At 51.6% G+C, this 15,776-nt stretch overlaps 9 protein-coding genes across 9 annotated transcripts; 5 read left to right on the forward strand and 4 right to left on the reverse strand.

Annotated features, from left to right (window-relative positions):
• Positions 1 to 136: 136 nt before the first annotated feature.
• Positions 137 to 691, reverse strand: APUU_41608A (uncharacterized protein; the record flags this gene model as incomplete). Its single annotated transcript, XM_041704809.1, has 1 exon — positions 137 to 691. The coding sequence occupies one exon, from the start codon at positions 689 to 691 to the stop codon at positions 137 to 139; it is 555 nt and encodes a 184-aa protein (XP_041557358.1).
• Positions 692 to 1,250: 559 nt separating this feature from the next.
• Positions 1,251 to 3,233, reverse strand: APUU_41609A (uncharacterized protein; the record flags this gene model as incomplete). Its single annotated transcript, XM_041704810.1, has 1 exon — positions 1,251 to 3,233. The coding sequence occupies one exon, from the start codon at positions 3,231 to 3,233 to the stop codon at positions 1,251 to 1,253; it is 1,983 nt and encodes a 660-aa protein (XP_041557359.1).
• A 596-nt stretch (positions 3,234 to 3,829) lies between these two features.
• On the reverse strand, positions 3,830 to 4,643 carry APUU_41610A (GNAT family N-acetyltransferase; the record flags this gene model as incomplete). The annotated part of the gene is made up of 2 exons (XM_041704811.1): positions 3,830 to 3,880; positions 3,924 to 4,643. The coding sequence occupies 2 exons, from the start codon at positions 4,641 to 4,643 to the stop codon at positions 3,830 to 3,832; spliced, it is 771 nt and encodes a 256-aa protein (XP_041557360.1).
• Positions 4,644 to 5,439: 796 nt separating this feature from the next.
• Positions 5,440 to 6,890, forward strand: APUU_41611S (uncharacterized protein; the record flags this gene model as incomplete). The annotated part of the gene is made up of 2 exons (XM_041704812.1): positions 5,440 to 5,977; positions 6,052 to 6,890. 2 exons carry the CDS (start codon positions 5,440 to 5,442, stop codon positions 6,888 to 6,890), a joined length of 1,377 nt encoding a protein of 458 aa, XP_041557361.1.
• Positions 6,891 to 7,687: 797 nt separating this feature from the next.
• On the forward strand, positions 7,688 to 8,251 carry APUU_41612S (uncharacterized protein; the record flags this gene model as incomplete). Its single annotated transcript, XM_041704813.1, has 1 exon — positions 7,688 to 8,251. One exon carries the CDS (start codon positions 7,688 to 7,690, stop codon positions 8,249 to 8,251), a length of 564 nt encoding a protein of 187 aa, XP_041557362.1.
• A 451-nt stretch (positions 8,252 to 8,702) lies between these two features.
• On the forward strand, positions 8,703 to 9,188 carry APUU_41613S (uncharacterized protein; the record flags this gene model as incomplete). The annotated part of the gene is made up of 1 exon (XM_041704814.1): positions 8,703 to 9,188. The coding sequence occupies one exon, from the start codon at positions 8,703 to 8,705 to the stop codon at positions 9,186 to 9,188; it is 486 nt and encodes a 161-aa protein (XP_041557363.1).
• Positions 9,189 to 9,895: 707 nt separating this feature from the next.
• On the forward strand, positions 9,896 to 11,428 carry APUU_41614S (F-box protein; the record flags this gene model as incomplete). The annotated part of the gene is made up of 2 exons (XM_041704815.1): positions 9,896 to 10,475; positions 10,626 to 11,428. 2 exons carry the CDS (start codon positions 9,896 to 9,898, stop codon positions 11,426 to 11,428), a joined length of 1,383 nt encoding a protein of 460 aa, XP_041557364.1.
• Positions 11,429 to 11,688: 260 nt separating this feature from the next.
• On the reverse strand, positions 11,689 to 13,134 carry APUU_41615A (uncharacterized protein; the record flags this gene model as incomplete). Its single annotated transcript, XM_041704816.1, has 1 exon — positions 11,689 to 13,134. The coding sequence occupies one exon, from the start codon at positions 13,132 to 13,134 to the stop codon at positions 11,689 to 11,691; it is 1,446 nt and encodes a 481-aa protein (XP_041557365.1).
• Positions 13,135 to 14,020: 886 nt separating this feature from the next.
• On the forward strand, positions 14,021 to 15,649 carry APUU_41616S (uncharacterized protein; the record flags this gene model as incomplete). Its single annotated transcript, XM_041704820.1, has 1 exon — positions 14,021 to 15,649. One exon carries the CDS (start codon positions 14,021 to 14,023, stop codon positions 15,647 to 15,649), a length of 1,629 nt encoding a protein of 542 aa, XP_041557366.1.
• Between the last annotated feature and the right edge of the window lie 127 nt (positions 15,650 to 15,776).

Below are 15,776 nucleotides of genomic sequence, written 5' to 3' on the forward strand. Positions count from 1 at the left end.
ACTAATATTTGGGTTGAAAAGAAGCATGTCTCAACGGCAAAAAAGGATGGTAGACCAGCTCGGTGGCTAATTACGAATGCCATAATGGCATAACTGGCTGCACCGAGTAAGACTGTTGATGATATGGCCGGTCCATTCATCGCAGGTCATAACGTATCATGGTCCTTTCCGTCAATAGAACGTACATCGGCAGACGAACTGAACGGGTGCCCCCTTCGCTCGACTTCCACAATCTTTGGGCCTCAGGGCACACTTTGAAATGATCGAGGAAACCTCTCTGAGAGTAAATCTTTCCGAGGATGGGCATGTGTTTCTCAACTTGCTCATGATCGCCCTTTTCAAGTGCTGCCTCGTACCCAACGTGGCAGCCCGAGCAAGATACACCCTCGTCGACCTTACCGGTCACTATATCCACATATGGCATTCCAGTCGTCGCCATTTCGCGTGCCAAGGGTGCTTCTTCGCGGACCATTCTGGAGTGGTATGGCCCTTTGGTTTGGCATTCGCGGAGGACTTGCTGCTCCGAGAGGACGTACGTGGTTTTCCTCTGAGCGTCTAGCTGTCGAGTGTATTTTGGCGATAGAGTTTTGAGCACTGGGACTCGTCGAGCGACCTGGGAGAGTGGCTTGTTGGGAAAATAATTCTTCAGGTTTGCCTGGGTTATGACGCGCAGTTTAGGCGAGGACGTCATGCAGGTCTGGCAGCACCGGATCAGAGCTGGAACAAAGACATATCCACCGAATGAGCCGCAGAGGCGACAGTTCTCCGTGTGAAGGGCGGCAGTAAGGTTTGGGAGAGTGTAATACGGCGCTATGCCCGTTCTTAGGACCACACACCAAGCGTCAAAGGCATGTTCCACCAGCAGTTGATATGACGGAAGGCCGTGCACGGCCTGGGACGCCCGTTTATTCACATGACGAAAAGAGAACAGCGATGCGATGTCAAGGTGAAGGCAGACCTTGTTCAGGACTTCAGTGGGGAAGACATCAAGTCTGCCGAGGGTTGCTGTAGGGTCGGCAGGGGTTGCAGCAGAGAATGGCGCACGGCGTCATGATGGGCGGGGTTGACTCTGGCAATAGCGATATCCCAGTCACGGCAGGGATATGCAGCAACTCGCACGACCGCGTCCCGTTCCTGGTCTAGGTTGCCGTCCATTGTTGTTGAAGAAAACAAGATGTTCCCCCGCGAACTCGTATTGAGTTCGGTGGCAGCCACGTGGTCTGGCGGGAGTCTATACGATGTCGGCAGCTCTATTCTTTCTCGGTGTCCCCGATCGAATCACGGATCTTGTCACACAGCTCCAGCATCTTGTACGGCTTATGCACGATTCCATCCATACCGGCATCCAACATGTCCGCCTGCTGGTCTTGTCGCACGTTTGCAGTCACCCCCAAGATAGGAATGCGCGTCCCCTTGTCCTTCTCGAGGGCTCGTATCTCTCGCGTCGCCGAGTTTCCATCCATTACAGGCATCTCCTGGTCCATGAGGATACAGTCGAACGTACCGCGCCTCCACGCGTCAAGCGCCTCTTGTCCGTTATTCGCTGTGGTGACCTCAAAGCCCGCGATTTTCAGCTTGCGCGAGAGAACCCGTTGGTTGATGACGTTGTCTTCGACAAACAGGATATGGCGAGGGTCCTCTAGCTTGGACATGTTAGTTATTGCCTTGGGCTCTTGCGGGGGCGAGAATTCGTCGACGTTGGTGGCGCGCCGAGTTGCCATTGACGGGCCGTCGCCTCGAGCGACTGCGGCGGCCAATTCTGCTGAATGTTCCTTTCGGTCATCACTTTTGGTGCTCATTGCGACCTCGTTGACCTGCGTTACTGGCGGGTCCTGAGGGAAATCCGCCATGGAGGTATCTCGTTTGACGTCTGGAGTTTTGCTGTCCAGATCCTTAATCTGATGGCACAGCTCATCAACTGGAGACTCCCTGTCTTCTTCACTGATCTCAGGCGTGTCAACACATCGACGGACAGTGAAGAAGAAGCCGAAAGTGCTTCCATCGCCTTCCTTGGAGCTGACGCCAATCTCGCCGCCGTGCATATGGCACAATCTCCGACTGATATTAAGGCCCAGCCCGTATCCCCCATAGATTCGATCTGTTCGAGGAGTTGCCTGTTTGAATCTCTCGAATAACAGTTTCTGGTGCTGGTCGCTTATTCCAATGCCGGTATCCTTGACAGCGACCATGATATAAGCCGTCTGGCCGCCACCCCAATCAGGTCCCCTAGTAGAGTCAAGCTTCAGAGCAGCTTCGTTTGGCTCGAAGAATACAACATTCGGCGGGTATGACGGTGGTCGCACCCTGGCAGCTCCCATGGAGACTCGAATTTTTCTTTCGCTCTGCGACTCGGCCGTGAACTTGATAGCATTGGACACAAGATTGATCAAAACCTGACCCATCTTGTCGAGATCTGCGACCACCCAGTCAAGGTCACAATCAGCATAGGACTCGTCAAGCTGGTACTGGAACTCGATCTGCTGCTTGCGAAGCTCAGGCCGAAACATGGTAAGCAACGTAGCCAAATGTGTCCTCGGCTGGACTTGTTGCGGCGCCAGGGTCAGCATCGAGGCATCCAACTTTGAATAAATCAGCACATCGTCAATGATTTTCTTCTGATGCGCGACGCAGAGGTTGATCGTCTCCGCGGCCTCTGCAATTCTGGCCATCTGCTCCTTCGCGTCGTCCGGTGCCTCGTCCTGCACCACATCCATGATATCCTCCGCGCAGTGCAAGATCGCAGACAGTGGATTGCGCACCTCGTGGCTAATCATATCAATGAACCGCTCCTGCTGCTGCTTGCGCTGCTTCGCGTCATCCGCAATCTTCCTCTGCAATAGCTCCGCTGTCTTCTCCGGTGTAATGTCGCGAATCATACAGATCAACCCGCCGCGATCGCTCAACCCAAACTGCTCCACGTCGTCCTCGTCCAGCGGTGTCAGCGACAGACCCCGCCATTCCTCCGTTTTTCCTATCGCCCGGTATTCTCTGCGCATCCCCGTATTCGTCTGCACAGCGACATGGTATGCTTCAGCGATCTGGTCGTAGTCGTCGCCGTGTATCGATTGCGATAGACAATCCAAGCCCCTGGGCAGATGGCTCGCGGTGAGGTCGTGGAAGCGCCGGTTCACGAAGACAATTTCGTCGCGCGGGTTCACAACCGCCACGCCGACAGGCAGTGTGTCTGCCAGCTGCTGGGCGCAGAGATTCCCGCGGTGTTCGCCCTTCGGCATGTCGATCGATTGGAATGCACTGACTGCGTATTGAGAAACCAGCTCGAGCGCGGATCAGCACAACACAGGGGATTGCACGTCGCAGGAATTCCGATCTGTCATTAGGTATCTTCGATTAGGATGGTATTGCCGCCGGAGCCACTGTTGAATTTTTCCGCCTTCCTTTAAGGTTGCACCTCGTTTTCGTGACGTGGTGTTGGATGATGTCAGGCTCCACATTCCGCATGCAGTGGCGTTCTTTTGGGGATTCTGGCTCCGACTGTGGCTTTGTCTAGACAGGTACCAGAGATGCCTGTGGCAATGGGGTGGCGCCAGCGCCGAATTTTAGTGAGCAGTGGCAATTGCTGACTCCAGATTATTCGACTAAGATTCTAGAATCATTACTAAAAAAAAGAAAAAAAAAAAGAACCACAGAGAGGGCGGAGAACTAGATGCATTGGCCTCCCCCAATGCACTTCTGTATGACCTTCTGTAATATGCTAGATACTTTGGCTGCGTAGGTTGAAACGAATTATTCTTATAGGTAGATGTCATCCGCCGACAGTATCTTCAAAGAAGCTAGCTCAATGTCATTAGAACCTCTGCTACCGTATAGTCTAATTGGGGACCTCTTCAATAGACTGTGTTCGCGCCGGGCGTATCATAAACTGTGCAAGTTAGCCCTATACAGAACCTGCAGGGGAGACCCACAGTGAACGATGCCGCCCCAAATTCGCACTCGAACCGCTCTTCCTTGACAGGGTCAAGTCCAGCCCGTTCATAAACAGGCCTGCCCTCTTCTGTCGCCTCAAGATAAAGATCCAACCCCAGCCGGTCCGCCTCCTCAATCCCCCACTTCACTAACTCCCTGGCTATGCCCTTCCTCTGGTACTCGGGATGCACACAGAGTCCCTCCAACTCAACCCTCCGTCTCAGTGTCACCCCCTTCCCATATCCCCTGTCTGTAGGCGAAATACCTAGAACTTCCCTCTTCCCTTCCTGGATCATCCTCCAAGAGGGCTCCGCGATCTCCTTCCTCAACTCGGGGATATCGAGACCGAGCCGCGCCCCGACAATCTCGTCGACGGACTTGTCGGCGACTTGATCCGTTTCGTAGACTGCCCACTGTGCCCACCCGATTATCCTGCCTTTGTCCTCGAGTTTCTCCTCTCCGTCCCCATTCGACGGGGAAGAGACGGAAGTAGACGCAGACCCAGACAAGTCGACGACTTTAAAGGCCGTGATGTGTTTCTCCGTAAAAGCCTTTTCCCTGCTGATCACTAGATTTGAAATTGAGGATGGGGATAGTTTTCCGGTGTAGAGCAGCCGGTTGTTTGCGTGGAAGGCGACATCGGCGAGATGGTAGACCTCCCTTAGGTCTGTGATGAGCAGGGGTTGGATTTCGATGTTTGGGGGTAGGGCTGGGGCCATTTTCGTCGTGAAACCGATATATATCGGTGTAGGCAGGTATGAATGTTTATCTGGGACGGAACAATGACTATTTACGAGAATAGAGACGTGATATTTAAACCTCGTTGTGACTCACTCGTGCTGACTAGGACGCCTGACTAGGAGACCCTTAGCTCATCTTCGCGCAAGTTACAGTCGTATTTGTCCATGCTTAGCAGGGCTTGTCTGGGCGCTGCGTTGATCTCATTTGAGGAGCAGAATGCGACAGCCTAGTGGGGCGTATAATAAAGCTGCCTGGCTATCATATCGAGTTATGCCGTATCGAACTAGGGCTATTCTAGTACTAGTGATGGTTTTAACTGTATTAACAACATATTTCACCTAATTGTGTCACAACACAGTATTCTCATGAATTTAGGCAAGCTGCCCTTCTATTTACACTACTAGGTTGCGACCATTCATCCCCCGCGGGCATCCAGGATAATAAGGCGACGTTGCAGCAGAATTTGTGGCAATACAGTTACTTTATATTCATATAACCCTGGTATCCTAGGCACTCTACCTGGGGTCCGTTCCCGATCTGGTCGCCTTATAATTGACATGTGAAGATATGTATTGCAGTGAGATGTCGAGGTTGTGAAGGCTAATACTTAGAGGCTCATAATCATTGTTAAAGATAGTAATATAAAGACACGATATTGCTATTCATTCACAGTGGCTTGAAGACGTGTTCTCTGCTCTTTGATGCCTATTCTATTTATAGGCGCACCTACACCTCGAAAAGCATTAAGCATTCCTAAAGAATAAAGCTGCCACCATGGAGGTAGACCAGAAGTCCCCATTGTTGAGACTGCCCAATGAGCTGCTGTTACAGATTTTCTCCTATGTCGGAGGGGCTCACTGGCGCAATGTTCGTCGCGTGTGTCGCCGCATTCGTGCTGTCGCCCTGCCGATAATGCACCGGGACAAAGTGGCCGCCACCTTGATAGACCAGCTCAATCGCCCGTCCGTCATAGACCGGTTCGAGCGAAACCCCGAGTTTGTCAGATATGTGAAATCGCTGACTGTCCACTACCATATGGGCCTGACAGACTGTCTCCCCAAGTGCTATGACATAATTCGGGACCCCCCGTATGTGGAGGATCTCTCGCCCCTGATTGCACAAATGGAACAACTTCAATCGCTCGCGATCAAGGGAAATAGCCACGAGGTATGCTATGGAGCCGAACTGGCAAAGCTCGACCAGGAACATCGCGCGCATTGTACCAAGTCCAAGTGGATGGGGGCATGCACCAAATTCCAAGATCTTTTCATCAAGTCTGCTTCCTCTCCCATCCTCACCAACTTACAGACCTGTATGTACGCTTGCTCACCCTTTATCCCCGAAGGAGTTCTCCCTTAGCTCCATGCTAAAGCTAACATTCGCCAGGCGTTCTCAACTTCTTTGACGTAGATGAATTTTGGGATCTGTCGCTGCGTGACGCGACTTTCCTGCATCCACACCTCAAGCGTCTTTCGATTTCGGGTGCTAAATCGGGCACTTTTCGATATCTGGACGAATGTTACAGGCATAGCACAGTGCTTGAAGAGCTCACTCTGCGCGGCTGTGACATCAGCCCAGACAGTCTGCGCGGAATCCTCACGATACCAAAGGCCCTAAAACGACTCACGTTCAATGGAAGAATCCCCGGGAGACGGGCCTATTCAGATGCCCCAAGACAGTCGTACATTGATTCCATCCAGGAGCAGGCACGCTCACTGGTTGCGTTAGATCTTTGCCTCCCACTGGACGTCCTCTACCCATTTCTACGGGAGCATGCCCCAAATACACCCGTGGATTTCCATGCATTCCGCTCCCTACAGGAGCTGACGACAGTCACGCAGGTCATTGAAGGAAACCCGGTCCTGAGGCCCCATCCCCCGGCTACTAATCCTTTCCCAGCCAGTTTGAAAACACTTCGTCTCCGGTACCTATCACGTCATCGCGACTCAGAGTGGGAAAGCCCATATAGATCTGCCATCCGGGGCTGGGCGGCTACTGGCGCGCTACCCAGCCTGACTTCGGTTGTCTTCATCAATCATCCCACCGACAATGACTGTGGGGTGCCGGAGGCATGGCAAATCGACAGCCCCAGTAGGATTATCACATTCGAGAGGGAACCATACAAGTGTCCAGCACCTCTGCCACAGCTTCCGGCCGGTGAAAAATGTTCGTGCTGTGACTCTAACCGCGAGATTGCATTGCTTCCGGCGCTACATTATCTATGAAATGCCATAGCAAGGGTAGCTTGTGGCCAGGCGGTGATACCATACAGTGGGTATTCTCTCTTTTACCTAAGTAATATTTCGATGACCCGAATGTTTTATGTTGCGTTGGTGACTTTTGCTGTCTGCCCATTTTGTCCAAACTTATCCACCATTTATTGAAGGAATTGAAGTTAAACATGTCCGTATATCCATCTTACAACCGTCCTTTCTGTCTGTTTCTAGTTCCTAGTTCCCACCGATTCATGGTATCCTGAAAGTGGGATTACAAGTCCCTAGGGGTACGCGGAGTGAGCTTAGCAACCAGTGTAAGTTTTGATAACAGGCACTAGGCGCCTACAAAGGCTACTAGAGTGCCTATTCCTTATTGCGTCAATTTCACCAATTTTTCTCAGAGTAAATTGCGTCTAGATATATGCTGTTCGGCAGCAAATTCACTCTGTAGAAGTCATCGGACCTGGATCACCCATCAACAGCCTTATACAATAGCACAACACACCCGCAGCCATGAAAATAATACCTGAATCTTCATTTTCAGAGTCTCATAAGGCTAGAGCGCCTGTCCAGTCGATATGGTGCGCGGAAAGCCACCAGGTACGGACAGCAGAGGTGCAACGCTCGCGCGTTTGCAGGAGGGGCAGCTCTATTTCCCCCTGTCCCAAAAGTCGATGAGGCACTTGGAATGGACAGAGCCACATCTGCTTTTCTTCCAAGCTTCTTTTCATTGGGCTTTGATCACTCTGGTTACCGATATCCCATCCCTTCATACAAACGTGCGCCATTCTACGCTCCCACTCAGTATGGACGCAATCAACATCATCATCCATATACGTACCTTCGCCGAATTCGTCACGGACAAAGTCCAAAGCATGGCTGAGTTCAACAAGTCGTATGCTGAAATCGCTCAGAAGTTCCAGCAAGATCTTCTTTTCCTCCATTCGTTCGAAGCACTCTTTGTCGAAGATGACGGCAACTTTATCCGCAACGAAAACATTTCCGAGCACATCGTCGTCTCCCAGGGCAACCTTTCGTCCATGGGTCGCCTGTTCTCCGAATACAAGTCGATAGCTGAAGAGTATCAGGAGTCTGAATCAGCCGACGAAGCTGGTAGCCTGTGCCAGCGAGCGAAGCGAAGGGTCAGCTGGGCCATCTGCGGCAAGAGGAAGACAATGGATGTCCTTAAGCAGTACAGCGCGTACACCCAGAACCTTCATGAGACGACAACTCATGCTGTTGACACTAGCTGCTCTCGACGACGGGTGCCTACGAGAGGTTGCGAACCGCAAGCAGGCGAGAGCACTATTTGCCTCCATACCCATGCTGCCAGACGAGTTCACGGCTCTCGGAGGAAGACTGCAGATTGACAATGAAGAGGCAGACAGTCACATTGTGGGATCGTACACCGAAGAGAATGGAAGGGCATGCCGAGTTAGGGTGGAATTCCGACAGTACGGAGAGCAAACACATGAGGACGCGCTGCACTCTACCAGACAGCTTTCTTGATTCCTGCATAGAGCAGCTCTGTCGGATACGGTCCAAGCCTCCTCCCAGACCACTACCCAGGCGATTCCTTTCGTTGGATACCAACACGATCCAGCCAGGCGCCGCGATATATTCATCTTTCCGGCCTTTGATGAAAACGCCCCGTCGACCTCGCTCAACGAGACGATTCGGAACCACGGCGAGTCTAGCGCTGCAGCCGGGGAGTATACCCTTGGCGATCGTTTCATGCTTGCCACGCATCTCGCGTTGATGGTTTTCGGCCTGCGCAACTTCCGGTGCGTCCATCGGAACATTTCAAGCCATTCTGTGATCATGCAGCTGCCTACAAGCGAAAGGCCGCGGTTTTCACAGCTCGTTGGATGGGAGTACGCCGCGGAAGAAACCGATGGGACCGAGTCAGTCGTTGATAATCCCGCTCACGATCACACTCTCTACCGGCACCCGCCCCTAGGGGTCGAAGAAAGCCACAACCCCAATGCTACTCGGGACATCTACTCTTTAGGAATGGTGTTGCTGGAAATCGGTCTATGGACTGTGGTGGCAGATATATATGATTCTGAGTCCGGGCCCTCATATCAGGCCACAGATCCGGAATCGCTGCGAACAATATCAGCCGCCTTGGCCGGGAAGGCGGAACGCGACCTTCCCAGCAAAATGGGTCAATTGTATGCCGACGCTGTTAGGGAATGCCTCAAAAACAGCATCGGGACGTACCGGGACTGCGACGAGCAGACCAAGGCCACCGTAGCCTTGCGTAAGCTCGTCATGGATGCAGTGGAGGGTGGTCGCCGCTTGTAGGGCAGGCTCAATGGACCAGGAGTTCTAGTCAGTGGCACGGCGATGTAACTTGTCTTTTGAAATGAAAAAGCATTCATTCTGAATAGATTCATTTGGTTTCATCTTCAAAGCGCCATTTTAGTAGTAGATGGGATCACAGCTGGACGGGGATTATAAATGATTAGGAATTCGGTGCAAGCCCTAGTGAGACCATGGAAGAGAAAGGTTTGAGCATCATCAACTAACAAAGGCTTCATTGGCAATATAATGAGTTTGAAACAGTGCTTAGCGTGATGCATTATTTGCCTTGATATATGTCCCTTTGTCCATATGGCTGAGACGCCTTTGTTTACATACTCGACACAATCACCATTGGTTCTCAATCCAAAGACGCCGCGGAGTCATTCTGTGAAACGGCTAGTTAAAAGGGACAAGTGAGGATTTCACGTTACAGCTTTCTACGCGGGGGGGCTTCGCTGCTTTTAATACATCACTAGATCAGAGTACGTCGAGATAACGACCCGGATATATGACAGGCAACAAGGAACTCTCGAAACTTGCGCGCTATAGTCACGAAGGAAATGGGGCGGACTCGTGATTCTTTCCAGTTCCTGAAACAACATGAAAGCATCCTTAAAGTATAAAAGCTGATGTGCCCTTTGATATTGGCTCTACTTAAACCCGCTTGTGTACCGAGTACTTCCACCCCCATTCATTCATCGTAGATCATGGCGGAAATGAATCAAACCTCTCGACTTCACAACTTGCCGGTCGAGTTGCTGATGGGGATATTTATCTACCTTGATCGCGCCTCCCTGACTCGCTTACGCTGCATATGCCGTCGTCTTTATGATGTCGTGGCGCCGGAGGTCTATCGGAACCCGCGCATAGAGGACGACAAAGGTAGCTCTTTTGCAGCATGCTTGGACGAAAGGCCTGACCTCGCCAGGCATGTCAAGTCCTTGACAGTGCACTATCATCAGGGAGTGATATCCGGTCGAGATAGGATTAATTCCCTAACAAAGCTCTACACATGGCGACCAAAGCTGCCCGATCTCCCGGTGGCGCCCTCTGAGAATCCTCAATATGCAGAGGCTCTGTCGACGCAGCTCACCCACATGGATGGGCTTCGCAGGCTGGCAATCCGAGCTTATGCATACGAGGACTCTTACGAGGATTTGGCAATAGCACTAAACCAGGAGGTGTCGACGCACACCACCAAGACTCGGCAGCTGGAAGAATGCGCAAAGTTCCACGCACTTTTCCTGCAGTCAGTGTCGTCTCCGATCCTAATGAATCTACAGACCTGTATGTATTCTCCGTGAAGTTTTTGCTAACATCGCCCAAGTGACAATGGCCATTGGGACGCTATCTTCAAAAGACCCTCAACATCCCATCTAACCTTACAAAGCGTGTGTTTTACTTTTATCACCCACATTAAGCTAATCTCGATCCTAGGCGAGCTCAATCTGAGCAACGGTGAACGCTGGGACCTTGGTTTGCGGGACTCTATCTTCCTCCACCCATATCTGAAATGCCTTTCCATCTATGCAGCCACCATGCAAGATTTCTGCTGTTTTAACGAGACCAGGAGATACAGCACCTCCCTTGAAGAACTTACCATGCGCGGATGCGATATTGGAACCGAAGCTCTGGGCAAAATCCTAGCGGTCCCAAGGACCCTCCGACGATTCACATTCAAGGGCACGATTCGTCAATTAACGCTCCGCGCGGGCAATGTCAGACAGCAATACATAGAATCCATTGCACAACAGGCACATTCACTACATGCTTTGGACCTTGACTTCCCCAACGACACCTGTATGAGGACTCCAAACTCACCGGCGGATTTCCGATCCTTTTCTGTTTTACAGCAACTAGCCACCACCGTGGATATTGTCGAAGGAAATCTGGTTCCGTGGACTAGCCCGCCTACTCAGCACCTCTTCCCACCGAGCTTGGAGGGCCTTTACATTATACACGACGATGGCGTTGGTAATTGTACGGACTGGGAGGAATTGTATGTCGAGGCAGTTCATCGGTGGGTGGTCGACGATACCCTACCTAATCTCAGCACAGTGACCTTTGGCATGTTGCAGACGTGGTACAATCGCGGGCTGCGAGAGGAGTCAGACATGCCCCTTTCCAACACAGATGTAGTCCTTCAACGACGACGTATCCAACGGGAGCAGCCCTTCCCGGACATCGAGTGTCTCTGTTGCGAAGGCTGGACGGTTAGTGGGAATCCTTTCGGGCTCTAGTAGTTGTTATTTCCTGGCGAGATCTGTGTCATTAGGCAAGAACAGTCTTGCATATTCTGCGTCGAGTGCATATAATGATGGACTTTCTAACTACGACGTTCCTGGTTGGTTCCTAGTGCAGTAATTAATGCAGTACTTGCTGTAAGATTCCCAATTATTGAACCGTTGACCATTTATATAGTTAACTGTCTTTAGACTATAGAAAAACTAAAGCAACACTCTGTTTAGGAGAGCCTCTTAGATGTTGTAAACAGGAAACCCTATCCACGGCATGCTTTGGCTGAATCTTCGTCACAAACCATATCGCCTCTGACGGCGCCTTCCCTCTGTAGTAAGCTGATTATGCTTCGGCGCTTTTCCCCGTTTGCCACATCTAGTGGTGTTTTTAGCCGGTCGTTCACGGCATTGATCTTGGGTTTTCGCTCTAACAGTGCGTTGATCATGTCCTCGTCGCCGTTTCCGACCGCAATATACAGTGGCGTCGAACCTCTAGAGTCGGCCTCGTTGACTCCGATCCCTTGGTCTAGGAGGAAGGTGAGGAATCTGGTATTCCCTTGGGAGGCCGCAAGATGTAGAAGAGTTCCAGTACCATCCCAGGATGCGTGACCTTGCACATTCCATCTGGTATTCACGTCCGCTCCAGCATGACAGAGCAATTCAGCTGCTAGCCAGTGGCCAGCCACCAGGGCCTCTTGTAGCGCTTCGTCAAGATTCTGGAAGGTCGTGACGCTTCTGCACTCCTCCGAGCTGCACAGTGACTTTGGCAGTCCGAGGCAGTCTGCATACGTCCAACACTGAAAGAGAGCGGATGCCGAAGGCCGTTGGCTTCCTATGGGGCTCATCATTAACTGGCATAGAAGCAGCATAGACTTGAACTTAGACCATGATCCTGAATTCTTTTTGTCAACGTTCTGTCCCGCCTTTTCAAGGACTTCTGCATGGCACCCTGCCCAAGAAAACTCGTCGTCATGGTCTCCGCCCTCGTATGCTCCCTTAAACCTCTTGAAGTAACCGGGATCGCAACAGACAGTTAGGCATTCCAGAAATACTGCGCCGAGGGAGAAGATATCTGCAGACGTCTGTGGCTGATGTCCTGCTTCCACTTCGGGGGCGCAGTACGCTTCTGTTCGTGTCCTAGGCACACCTCGCTCAGTTATTCGGTCGCCTGGCTTGGGACCCTTGACCGCTGCTCCAAAGTCGGTGAAGTAGACATGTCCTCGCAGGAGCAAAATATTGCTCGGCTTTACGTCCATATGCACTGTCCCTTTGCCGTGGATATAGTTCAATCCGTTGATCAAGCATCGGAACAAGGAAGGGATCTCGTTGGGCTTACATTGGCTCAAGACACTCTCTAAAAGTGCTCCAAGATCCGTCTCGGCGACTGGGCTCGTCAAGATGTAGATTCGCCTTCCTTGGTCGGCGCTGTCGGCCTTGTATGCATCGACGAAGCGAACACAATGCTGGTGATCGAGCTGTTCCAACTCATCGGTTTCTGCCTTAACCGGGTTATCACTATCGCTTGTGTATCCGTTGTCACTCACAATGCGGATTGTTTTTCTTGCAACCTCGAAACTTTCTGGGTTAAGAGATTTGCAGGTATAGAGGACTTTGTCAACACCACGGCTTATTGGTGGGCCTTGGATAGGCTTGATGCGGATGTCCTCTTTGGTTACGATACTGGTGAACTTGTTGTCCTGACAGTCCATGACGAAGGACGTATACGGTATGTGGCTCATATAGAACGCAGAATGAAAGCAAGGGGGTGTAAGGTATATATATTCGACGTAGGGAAATTATTTTGACACCTTTATGGAAAGGATGGCAGATTTAATAGCTACTGCAAGTTTGTGGCCAGAATGCCGAGGCCTGGTAAATTTTACTAATATAAAGAGTCTAAGACAGGAGGGTAGAAAGGAAACTATTGGGCTCCAATTGACCCTTGTCTCATAGAAGAGCAGACAAAAGCCACCCAATGCCTTCAATGCTGGAACAGCCTCTTTATTTAGATATGACCTCATCGTGAAATGCCTTTATTTGATTGTTCCACACGTCGCCTTGGATAGAGAATATGGTGTTGTATAAGTCTACAACAGCAACAAAAGGAATGTATGTATACTCTCATTCATCCACAGATATAGAATCGAAAATACAGCGGATCAATGAATTATCACTGCTGCTTCCGGATCTCAACATCCAGTGCTTGGTATCAGCAGACCTTCTTTGGTGCACACCTTTCGCGTTTGCGCATTGGCCCAATTAGGGCAAAGGCCTTTTCGCTGGAGGGGCAGGCAACCCTCGCTGTCAGCCATCCCCCCTAGGACCTGGAAAGAACGTTCTTCACCCATCGTTATCCCTCATATTGAGCAATTCCATCGCCTAGGAACGTTGCCCTCTCCGATATCTGGTTTGTTACTTGCCTACCACAGAAGGCCATTTCCCACCCATATGTGGACAGATTGGCATCACCACCAGAATAGCACAGGCTTTCCAGACTCCGCAAGACCGAAATCGTATCTAATATCCTTCCTCCGTATCCCCGTCCACTGGAAATATCCTTTCGCAATCGTCCTTCGTTATCACGCGGTATCTAACATGGACGCTGCAAGCACCGCGTTCACGCTGATGAAAGATGCCTACCACATCATCGTGTTCATCCGCACGGTTGTCGAAAACGCCAAAACCATGGATGCCGACACGGTCGATATCCAGAGCCAGATCGACGACGAGATCGGATTCTTGGAGACCTGCAAGTTGCTCCTTTTCGATGACAGCGGGCTGTTCAGACAGCCGCGCGGTCTTCCCGTCGCCAGTTTCCAGGGGAAAGTCGAAAACACCTCTCGGAAGCTTTTACAGGCCATGGCGGAGTTTTACTCCATCGCACGCAAGTACAAAGTGGTTGAGTCCGAGGGATGGGAGCAGGTGGTGGGCGATACCGCGAATATAGTGGGACGGATGGCCGTCGTATGCCATCGGGTGCAGAAGAAGGTCAAGGAAATCAAGAAACGGTACCTGGACTGGGGCGTCTTTGACAGGGACAGGATCCTAGAGGTGCTGCGAGTTTACACTGGCCATGCACATGAGCTTCGGGCGACCCTGAATCACATTTTGATGATCGGCCTGGCCGCCGGAGACACTTGGTTCAAGGAGGTTCTCGACAGGAAAAAAGAAGATCAGTGGCTCCAGGAAGCAACAGCACGCCGGCTTCTTGGCCTCCAGGATCCGCCAGCCGATTTCGATACCCTGGACTGGGACAGGTTCCGGCCAATGGGCCAGGAATTCACCACCGACTCCGATATTGTGCATGCCCAATACGATGACCACTCGGGCCAGACCCACAGCGTCATTGTGGAATACCGTTCGTATGACGCGGTCTTGATGGGCGCCTGTGATGGCGCATTCTCTGAGTTGAAGATACCCATCCGCAAGCTCGCGTGGGCGATGCAGTCCGCGTTCACGAAGGTAGATGGACCTGGCCGTTCATCGACACTCCGGGTCCTGCCTTGCTTCGGATACGTCGACGACGTAGCCCAGTGTCGCACTGGCTTTGTATACCGATGTCCGGAACCTCATACCGGAGACGAAGCTAAGCAGCACGAAACGCTGCACGGTATGATCCGCCAGTCCGCCGTCAGCCGTGGAGATGATCCCATGCCCAAACCCTCGCTGGGCGAGCGCTTTCGACTCGCTGCAGAGCTTGCGGCGACTGTCTCCGGGATCCATGGCTTCGGCTGGGTCCACAAGGGGATATCAAGTCACTCGGTCATCATGTCCAACAACCCGGATGGAGATGGTCAAATCCCACACCTCATCGGATGGTGTTATGCGCGCGAGCAGAATGGGGAGACCCTAAAGGTCAATTCAATCGCGGACCGGGCATCCAACCTGTATCGCCACCCGAAGCGTCAAGGGCACCCCAGCGACAGGTTCATGGTCCGGCACGACATATACTCGCTTGGCGTGGTACTGGTCGAAATCGCCCTTTGGAAAACAGTGGACACAATGTGCGAAGGTGTCTATTTGCCCGTCAAGATACGTGAGACCTTGTTGCAGCGTACTAGAGACACAATCCCCTGGCTCATGGGCGAGTGTTATGCAGACGCTGTGCGGCGGTGTCTCGAGGGGGATTTCAATATCCAAGGTGACCAGAACCGCGAGGCCCAACTCGGCCTTGCGTTCAGGGAGTTGGTCGTTGATGTGATTGCAGCTGGACGGGGTCTATGAGGTCACATTTTCCGTACTACTTGGTGAAGCCAATTCTCGAATACGCTGCGGTGCTATTATATATTGCGGAGATAGCTTCCATAGCACTAGATTGAATATACTATCTCCTGGTTGGTTCCGTTCTGCA

This window comes from Aspergillus puulaauensis, chromosome 4, assembly GCF_016861865.1.
Source record: "Aspergillus puulaauensis MK2 DNA, chromosome 4, nearly complete sequence".
NCBI classification, from domain to species: domain Eukaryota; kingdom Fungi; phylum Ascomycota; class Eurotiomycetes; order Eurotiales; family Aspergillaceae; genus Aspergillus; species Aspergillus puulaauensis.